The 8,301-nt window shown below is 35.9% G+C and overlaps 3 protein-coding genes across 5 annotated transcripts; 1 reads left to right on the top strand and 2 right to left on the bottom strand.

The window, feature by feature from the left end:
- Positions 1-283: 283 nt before the first annotated feature.
- LOC116178156 lies at positions 284-1,111 on the bottom strand. Its single transcript, XM_031497568.1, has 2 exons — positions 783-1,111; positions 284-736 (listed from the first exon to the last, which is right to left on the bottom strand). Exons 1-2 carry the CDS (start codon positions 897-899, stop codon positions 476-478), a joined length of 378 nt encoding a protein of 125 aa, XP_031353428.1. The 5' UTR covers positions 900-1,111; the 3' UTR covers positions 284-475.
- A 2,106-nt stretch (positions 1,112-3,217) lies between these two features.
- On the top strand, positions 3,218-4,818 carry LOC116178154 (putative nuclease HARBI1). 2 transcript variants are annotated; one of them, XM_031497565.1, is made up of 4 exons: positions 3,218-3,782; positions 3,838-4,124; positions 4,184-4,219; positions 4,274-4,818. In XM_031497565.1, exons 1-4 carry the CDS (start codon positions 3,391-3,393, stop codon positions 4,762-4,764), a joined length of 1,206 nt encoding a protein of 401 aa, XP_031353425.1. In that variant the 5' UTR covers positions 3,218-3,390; the 3' UTR covers positions 4,765-4,818. The 2 variants fall into 2 exon arrangements, with proteins under 2 accessions (XP_031353425.1, XP_031353424.1); XM_031497564.1 differs by having other exon boundaries at positions 4,184-4,818.
- On the bottom strand, positions 4,818-6,766 carry LOC116178155. 2 transcript variants are annotated; one of them, XM_031497567.1, is made up of 6 exons: positions 6,571-6,766; positions 6,283-6,524; positions 5,456-5,559; positions 5,229-5,408; positions 5,084-5,170; positions 4,818-5,027 (listed from the first exon to the last, which is right to left on the bottom strand). In XM_031497567.1, exons 3-6 carry the CDS (start codon positions 5,553-5,555, stop codon positions 4,819-4,821), a joined length of 576 nt encoding a protein of 191 aa, XP_031353427.1. In that variant the 5' UTR covers positions 5,556-5,559; positions 6,283-6,524; positions 6,571-6,766; the 3' UTR covers position 4,818. The 2 variants fall into 2 exon arrangements, with proteins under 2 accessions (XP_031353427.1, XP_031353426.1); XM_031497566.1 differs by lacking the exons at positions 6,283-6,524; positions 6,571-6,766 and having other exon boundaries at positions 5,456-5,632.
- Positions 6,767-8,301: the final 1,535 nt, after the last annotated feature.

The raw sequence follows: 8,301 nt of genomic DNA, 5'->3' as shown, positions 1-8,301 counted from the left end.
AAGAACTGGAAATTCCCTATTCCATTGCCCCAAAATTCGGATTTATTTATAAAGTAACGCTGGATTTTGTGGGCATCTGTTGCCATTTTTTATTCTTGCCGTAAGTAACTTAATTTATTGAGTCAATTTTTGCGAAACTGTACCGTTTACGGGTTTTGTCACATTGATACCTATACCAGGATATGTCGCTTAATAATTATTACTTCTATAGTTTAATTTTAACTTGACGATTAGGCAACACATCTTACTACCAACATTTTCATTTAAAATCAATGACGCTAGAGACAGAATGAGTGTGTGTAATTTCATCAAATAATACATGAAAATGTGATTCACTCATCATATGTTGAGGTACACGTTTCCAATGCCTGGAGCGTTAACACACACATGCTGCAATTGCTTTTATGATGTAACAAGTGTTGCAATTTTATTGATACAAACAATATGACTTATCTAAATAAAATAAAATAAATATCTAAGTCTTAAGTGAAGCTAAAGAGATACCAAATAAGGTGTACTTAAAATCGTCTACCCTCAAGTCGATGGACACATCTCTGTGGATAGCGTACGATTTATATTCGACGCAGTTCCAAATATATCCAGAATATTTCGCCATGAAGTAATCCCTAAGCCCCTTGCAGGGATTATCGGAGTCTTCGTCGATAAATCTTTTCAACACCTGCACGGCCTCAGTTTTCATAACGTCCGTCATTTTGTCACTGTCTATTATTGACACCTGTACCAAAAACTTCGACGTTACCACTCAACATAAAATTACATACCAAGGGTTCAAAGATGTAAGTCATCACCAAGCCTGTGCCAGTGCGGTTCGCAATTGCGTTTCCATCCACCGATAAAATCGCCAAAGATAACAGAAGCAAAACTATTATTCTCGCCATTTATTTCGTCTTTAAGCTGAAACCACTGCTCTACAAATTCTCCGTTGACCTTCTCCCAGTTTGATAAGCTGAAAGTAAATAAATTGTTGCATAAATAAAAAAAAACGAAACAGCATGCGAAACGTAATAGATCGACTGACTGCATGCTTTAAAAAATAATTAGTGGTAAGTCTGCGGGCTACGATTTTATTAGCTCTGTGACAGTTTTTAACACTTAACCCTGCGGTCGCGGTTTGGTCCCAGGTTTCAACTTCGGTTTCACAAACTGACATGTCTGGCACACTTCTCGTTCTATTTACGTTTACGGTCCGTGCAACACGAATTTACCATTTCGGAATCCGCGCGAATAATTTCCACAAGATATTGAATTAGATAACGAGCCAATTTAGTAAGCGGAAAAAAATGTGGACAAACCACTCCGTCAAAAAATGTACCGATAGATTTCAGGTCTTTATTTTAATGGTCATACATTATAAATAATAATCCACGTACACACAGAAAGACAAAGTGGCGTGATTGACAAATCGAAAAAAAGAGAACCGGAAGAAGCATCATCTTATAAAACAGTTTGTGGTTTGATGCGATCGATAAGCACTTCTTTTTCCGTTCCTGAATGATGTCACTTATATTTTCGGTGTAATTTTCTCACAATTACGCTTAATATTGAATTCTACTGGGCAGATCTAATTGTCCACTAATTATTAATGGTCACTTTTTGCTACCTTACTTATTGCTGGAACATTAAAAACCCGTCTATTCGAGTGAACAAAAATTAAGACAAAGACACCAATAATATATTGAGCGCGTTTTAACAGCAAGACTGTCATCATCAGCGAATAACTCCACTCAGTTGTTCCCTGATGATGACAGCTTCACTGTTGAAACGCTCTGTTGATTGTGCCTTTGTATTGTTTTACTAAGTATTTATTTACGCATTCCGGTGGAAGTAAACATATTACTAGTAAGGTGTTGCCCTGTACGATTCCACAACCCACTTATTCCGTTGAGAAAGTACTTCATACAGTTATGCATCTTTGCTGTATCATATTGCTTTCTCATCGCGTGCGGCCTGCAGCTCTTGCGTCTTAGCAATACAAGAAAGGGGGTCTTCTTCTATATAGTGTGTGGGGTCTGGATGTAAGATAATCGACTTCAACATTAATACTGTTTGTACTTTCACTTGTACTTTTTCATGTTAAATTAATGGTGGGCGATACTGAAGTACCACTTTGATGTTTTTTTTTTGGACAAGCCATTTTACCATTTTACGAGTTGTGTCTAAATTAAATCGTAGATGTCTTTGATGTATTTTCGTACGAAATTGATTGACCTTGTTTTCCATCTGCATTTATGCTGTCTTTTGCTTTTGTTTGTTTGTTGCCGTAGTTGATTTATTTCTTGTAGTTAGGTATTGTGTGTGTTGTGCCAGGTTTTTTTGTCCAGTGAAGGTTCTTTTCCTGACCTTGTTGTGTACATAATATATCTTCAGTTGTTCTTTTGTTTTTTACGCACAAAACTCGCAGCCGAAGCCAAAGCCAAACCCAAAGCTGAAGCTGAAACTCAAGTTGAAGCTAAACCTGCAGTTTTTATATACTCAGACATTAGCGATATCTATGATTTCTATTTTCGTTAAAGTTACCTACACTTCGTTGTTCATTCCTACTCCCTATCCGCGAGGAGGCCTCTGCATATTAAATCACTTCTTTTTCTAGTATTTTCTTTAATTTTGTCTTTTTGCATTTTGTCGCAGTACGCACCGAAAAATTTTGTACGTCCCGGCTTAACGATAAGTTCAATTTTTTTCGTTCAAACACCCCACCCTATGGTCATCGACTGGCTGATTTACTAAACTTTTTGCGATTACTTAATGTTAACGCACATTCCGCGGCCTAGAACGGAATATTTTTCTGTCGCGTTTTGAGAAGAACTCTTCTGCGGCTTTGTTTGAATTCTTTGCCAACTATATAACCAGCTTGCGCAAACCTATGTATGATTGATACTCAACGCCAATGCTATCGTGGCTTGACGCGTATTGCTCTACTGCTTACCATCAACGACCAATTTTCCACCAGTCGTTATTTTTTTAAACTGCGCCCATAGAACGTTTCCCTCCCTAAACCCAAATTAACATTTCTTCTCATACTCACATTGACTCAGCAAAAACAAAACACCTAATGCAAGTTAACTAGTTTTGTTACATATGTGTCATGAGAATTTGGCACCCACCAACATTCACACGCAGTTATGTCCATGAACCTAGCAGAGCATGGTCAGCAGAACACAATAAAACATATTGCATAATTAGGTGCTAATTAAGGGCCGGTTGTATAAAAGGTTATCTCAACCGCCAGTTCACCAACCGTAGGTTGAATTTCAAGCGGCGGTTAAGTTGTAATGGGTTGTATAAAAGTTTATTTGCTATTCGTTGTGTAACCGGTTGTCGAAATAAATTTTTGAATGTTGGTACCAGTGTGGCGGGTAGCTACAACCAATGGGAAGTAACCGTTTCTTAAACTTTCGTAGCCTCAGTAAATTGTCGTTAAGATTTGATTGTGACATTTTACTGTATACGTTATTTTATTTCCTTTATACGCCTTCGAACTTTTTACCTATCTGTGCACTAATGGCACATTCGTCGGATGAGGGTAGTTCTTTTGATGGTGAAGATCTTCTACATACTAGCAGTAATACTTCAGATGAGAATGAAGAGTTAATAGTGGAATTAAATCGTCGAGTGAGACATCCACGTACTTTTCGAAGCCGCCCTGATAACTTTACGAAATGGACAGAAGAGGAATTTAGAATGAGGTTTCGATTATGTAAAGCAACAACCTCTTTTTTGCTTACACTTATCCAAGACCAATTAGTACATAGAAGTAACAGGTAACACACTTTTTAGTAATTTTGGATTACTTATTTGATTTGACTTATATTACAGAAACCATGCAGTTTCAGCAATGAACCAGTTGTTGCTAACCCTTCGTCTTTATGCCACAGGGAGCATGTTAATAGCTGTTGGTGATTTCATTGGTGTAGATAAATCAACTGCTAGCAGAATAGTAAAAAAAGTTACAACAGCAATTTGCACGTTAGCAGGAATTTACATCCAAATGCCAAGAATGGAAAATGCAATACGAAGAAATCAATTGGCATTTTATAATATAGCTCGATTTCCTCGTGTTATAGGGGCAATTGATTGTACTCACGTACGTATACAATCCCCAGGTAGGTACATACATGTTTGTAACTAATTACTTGACTTTTATACCTACGCTTTTATTTAGGAGGAGATAATGCAGAATACTTCAGAAACAGAAAGGGTTATTTTTCATTTAATATTCAAGTGGTTGGTGATGCATCACTACGCATTTTAGATGTTGTTGCAAGATGGCCTGGATCAACACATGATCAAACTGTCTTTAATAACTCGAGAATCCATGCACGCCTAGAAACTAATGAATTCGGCAACAGCATTATATTAGGTGATTCAGGATATGCGATAAAACAGTATTTAATTACACCCTTACTGAATCCACATACAGAAGGGGAACAATTATTTAACGAAGCCCAAATACGATCTAGAAATCCAATTGAACGTTTATTTGGTGTATGGAAGCGTCGATTCCCTATTTTAAGCTTGGGCATTCGATTATCTTTAGAAACAACACAAAGTGTTATAATAGCATGTGCTGTATTGCATAACATAGCACAAGAAAGGAATGAAGACGGACCATTAGTAGACCCTGATGTTATACTTCCTAATAACGATGATGAAATTGACGATGTAGTAAATGTACCAGAAGCAGGGAATATCAACAATAACTTTAGACAAACTTTCATAGATTATTTTTCTTCATTACCGTAATGTGGTTTATGATTTTGACTGTTTGACATTATAAATAATAAAGAAACTCACTCTTTACTGAGCATTTTTTATTTTATCTATTTGTAATGATAACAGTTCATTTTGCAATTTCAAGTGTTCGTTTTGAAGCTTTATTCTTTGCAGCTGTTGTTGGTGTATTTCCATTTTTCTGTTATCCTCCTTTCTCAGTAGTTCCATTTTTAACTTGTTTAATTCAGCTTTTGTGTTACCTATTTCTTCTAACACTTGCGTTGCTGTATTTCCTGTAAAAATACATGTTTGTACAAATACAACACCATTTTTACCTCTAATGAATCACCATATTTCGTTGGTGTCCCTTTTGCTGTTTGTTGTAACAATTTGTGTTTTCTTTTTCTCAACATGCTTGGCTTATAGTTACTCCAATCTAAAATTATTTTGTTATTAATAAAAACTGTTGAATTTTAGAATCGTATGTTTGTAACCAGTTGTTACTGCAATTTCATGTTCATTCACTGCGGAATCGGAAATATCTATTCTTTCTTCACAAGGTTCCAGATGTTGCATTTCGATATTGCAGGCGTCCGGCAAATCTAGGAAAATAACATCGGCGAAATCTTTTTGTTGAGCAACCGATGAAGATGCCTCAGAGGTCTCTATAAGGCCTACCAAAAGCTCATTAGTAATAAGAAAATATGTAAATCACTCTTACAAGCATCACTGTCACCTCTACATGGTGCAACTCCTTCGATAGACAAATTAATGATGGCTTTTATTTTTTCAAAAATTTCTTTTAGAAAATCTCTTATCATAACTTGGGCAGGACCGCCACCAGTACCATACATTTGCTGCCGTTGTTGAGCAAAATACTTCCTGGCCTCTTTTTAGCGTAACACAACGAAGTTGAGGTAAAGCTTATGTGCTCGTGTTTCCGTCCGTCCGTCCGTTCCATCGAGATCTCGGCCCCTGGGCCACCTAGAGACTTCGCGTTTTCGCTAATTGATAGCTGTTATGGTCTATATTTGCCCATTTCGATCAGTTTCATTTAACTCCATATTTTGCGCAGACTGCGCAATGCCAACTTTCATATTTATAGGGATATTTCTCTCAAATTTTAACCACAGACCCTTCTAGTAAAGATAAACATTTCGCGCATAGTAAAAATTATGTGGGCATGCGCAGTGACTGCGCAATGCCAACTTTCTTATTTATGGATGCTTTAAAATTTTAACCTCAGACGCTTCTAGTAAAGGCAAACATTTCGCGCATAGTAAAAATAATGTGTGGGCATGCGCAGTGATGTGTGGGCATACTGCGCAATGCCAAATTTCTTATTTATGGAGATATTTCTTTGAAACTTTATTTTACTTATTTAACTCCTCTCTTTCTCTGGACGTGGACGTGCTTCAATATGCAGATTCGACATTTTGTGTGCTTTCGATGGCAACGCATCGTTTCAATACTTTGTGTTACGCGGCAATACCCACGAGTGGGTTTTGGAACATTTTTTTAAATTATCGTACTTCGTACGTAACTGCTCTGCAGTTTTTTGATCCATCACGGCACAATTAAATTCATTTGCAATTTTAGACCAAATTGCATCCTAAACATGGGAAACAGTTAGATAGTGCACATACCAATTACTACATATTCAAAGTTACCTTCTCCCTCCAAGTTATAACGTCAGTCTTCTTGCATTCTATCTTATGCTTATACTTGAAAACTATATCTATAAGCGTCCGTACATCTATATCTGTAAAGGTAATTCTTTTTTTGGACATCTATAAATTCTGTACTATTATTTGAAGTTTCATGCTTGAATCTTACCTTAAACGATTTATATAACTTCACAAACAAACATAAACTGACGGTTGAATTCGCTAATCCGTACTTCGAGTGCCGTTTGAGCCAACTGACAGTTCAACTGTCAGTTAGAGCTAAATCGTCGATCATGCAACAGAATTTTTCACTCAACCGCCGGTTCAATTTCAACCTTTAGTCAACTACACTTTATACAACCGGCCCTAAGTGCCCTATTCCCGAATTAAATGCCCTTTTTTTTAAAACTTATTACATGTTTTGCCAGGTTCATATGAACTCAACAGAGCACTACCTCAGAAAACCAAGAAAATGAAAAGTGAACTAACTATAATTAGGTGCTAATTAAGTGCCCTGTCCCCGAATTAAATACTCCTTTTTTTAAAAAATTATTACATGTTCTGCCAGGTTCAAATGAACTCAGCAGAACACTACCTTTAAAAACCCAAGAAAATGAAAAGTGAACTAACTATAATTAGGTGCTAATTAAGTGCTAATTAAATACCCTATTCCCAAATTAAATGCTCCTTTTTTTAAAAATTAATACATGTTTTGCCAGGTTCATATGAACTCAGCAGAGCAGAGAGCACTACCTTAAAAACCCAAGAAAATGAAAAGTGAACTAACTATAATTAGGTGCTAATTAAATGCCCTATCCCCGAATTAAATGCTTCTTTTTTTAAAATTATTACATGTTCTACCAGGTCCATAATTTAAAAAAAAGAGCATTTAATTCGGGAAGATGACACTTAATTAGCACCTAATTATAGTTAGTTCACTTTTCATTTTCTTGGGTTTTTAAGGTAGGGCTCTGGTGAGTTCATATGAACCTGGCAGAACATGTAATAATTTTAAAAAAAAGGAGCATTTAATTCGGAAATAGGGCCCTTAATTATCACCTTATTAGCACCTAATTACAGTTAGTTCACTTTTCATTTTCTTGGTTTTTTGAGGTAGTGCTCTGCTGAGTTCATATGAACCTGGCAGAACATGTAATAATTTTTAAAAAAAGGAGCATTTAATTTGGAAATAGGGCCCTTAATTATCACCTAATTAGTACCTAATTACAGTTACTTCACTTTTCATTTTCTTGGGTTTTTAAGGTAGTGCTCTGCTAAGTTCATATGTACCTGGCAGAACATGTAATAATTTAAAAAAAAGATCATTTAATTCGGGGATAGGGCACTTAATTAGCACCTAATTATAGTTAGTTCACTTTTCATTTTCTTGGGTTTTTAAGGTAGGGCTCTGCTGTGTTCATATGAACCTGGCAGAACATGTAATATTTTTTTTAAAAAAGGAGCATTTAATTCGGAAATAGGGCCCTTAATTATTACCTAATTAGCACCTAATTACAGTTAGTTCACTTTTCATTTTCTTGGTTTTTTGAGGTAGTGCTCTGCTGAGTTCATATGAACCTGGCAGAACATGTAATAATTTTTAAAAAAAGGAGCATTTAATTCGGAAATAGGGCCCTTAATTATCACCTAATTAGTACCTAATTACAGTTAGTTCACTTTTCATTTTCTTGGGTTTTTAAGGTAGTGCTCTGCTAAGTTCATATGTACCTGGCAGAACATGTAATAATTTAAAAAAAAGATCATTTAATTCGGGGATAGGGCACTTAATTAGCACCTAATTATAGTTAGTTCACTTTTCATTTTCTTGGGTTTTTAAGGTAGGGCTCTGCTGTGTTCATATGAACCTGGCAGAACATGTAATATTTTTTTTAAAAAAGGA

The sequence above is a fragment of the Photinus pyralis genome, unplaced genomic scaffold (assembly GCF_008802855.1).
Source record: "Photinus pyralis isolate 1611_PpyrPB1 unplaced genomic scaffold, Ppyr1.3 Ppyr1.4_LG8, whole genome shotgun sequence".
Classification (NCBI taxonomy): Eukaryota; Metazoa; Arthropoda; class Insecta; order Coleoptera; family Lampyridae; genus Photinus; species Photinus pyralis.
This window is presented reverse-complemented; position numbering and strand designations above follow the sequence as displayed.

Excerpts from the sequence above, each read along its gene's own strand:
- LOC116178154 (XM_031497564.1), top strand. The coding sequence starts at position 3,391 with ATGGGAAGTAACCGTTTCTTAAACTTTCGTAGCCTCAGTAAATTGTCG. Across the intron at positions 3,783-3,837 it reads TTAGTACATAGAAGTAACAG|AAACCATGCAGTTTCAGCAA; the intron begins GTAACACACTTT and ends CTTATATTACAG. Across the intron at positions 4,125-4,183 it reads CGTACGTATACAATCCCCAG|GAGGAGATAATGCAGAATAC; the intron begins GTAGGTACATAC and ends GCTTTTATTTAG.
- LOC116178156 (XM_031497568.1), bottom strand. The coding sequence starts at position 899 with ATGGCGAGAATAATAGTTTTGCTTCTGTTATCTTTGGCGATTTTATCG. Across the intron at positions 737-782 it reads CTTACATCTTTGAACCCTTG|GTGTCAATAATAGACAGTGA; the intron begins GTATGTAATTTT and ends TTTTTGGTACAG.
- LOC116178155 (XM_031497566.1), bottom strand. The coding sequence starts at position 5,588 with ATGTATGGTACTGGTGGCGGTCCTGCCCAAGTTATGATAAGAGATTTT. Across the intron at positions 5,171-5,228 it reads TGAAATTGCAGTAACAACTG|ATTGGAGTAACTATAAGCCA; the intron begins GTTACAAACATA and ends AAATAATTTTAG. Across the intron at positions 5,028-5,083 it reads AGGGACACCAACGAAATATG|GAAATACAGCAACGCAAGTG; the intron begins GTGATTCATTAG and ends GTATTTTTACAG.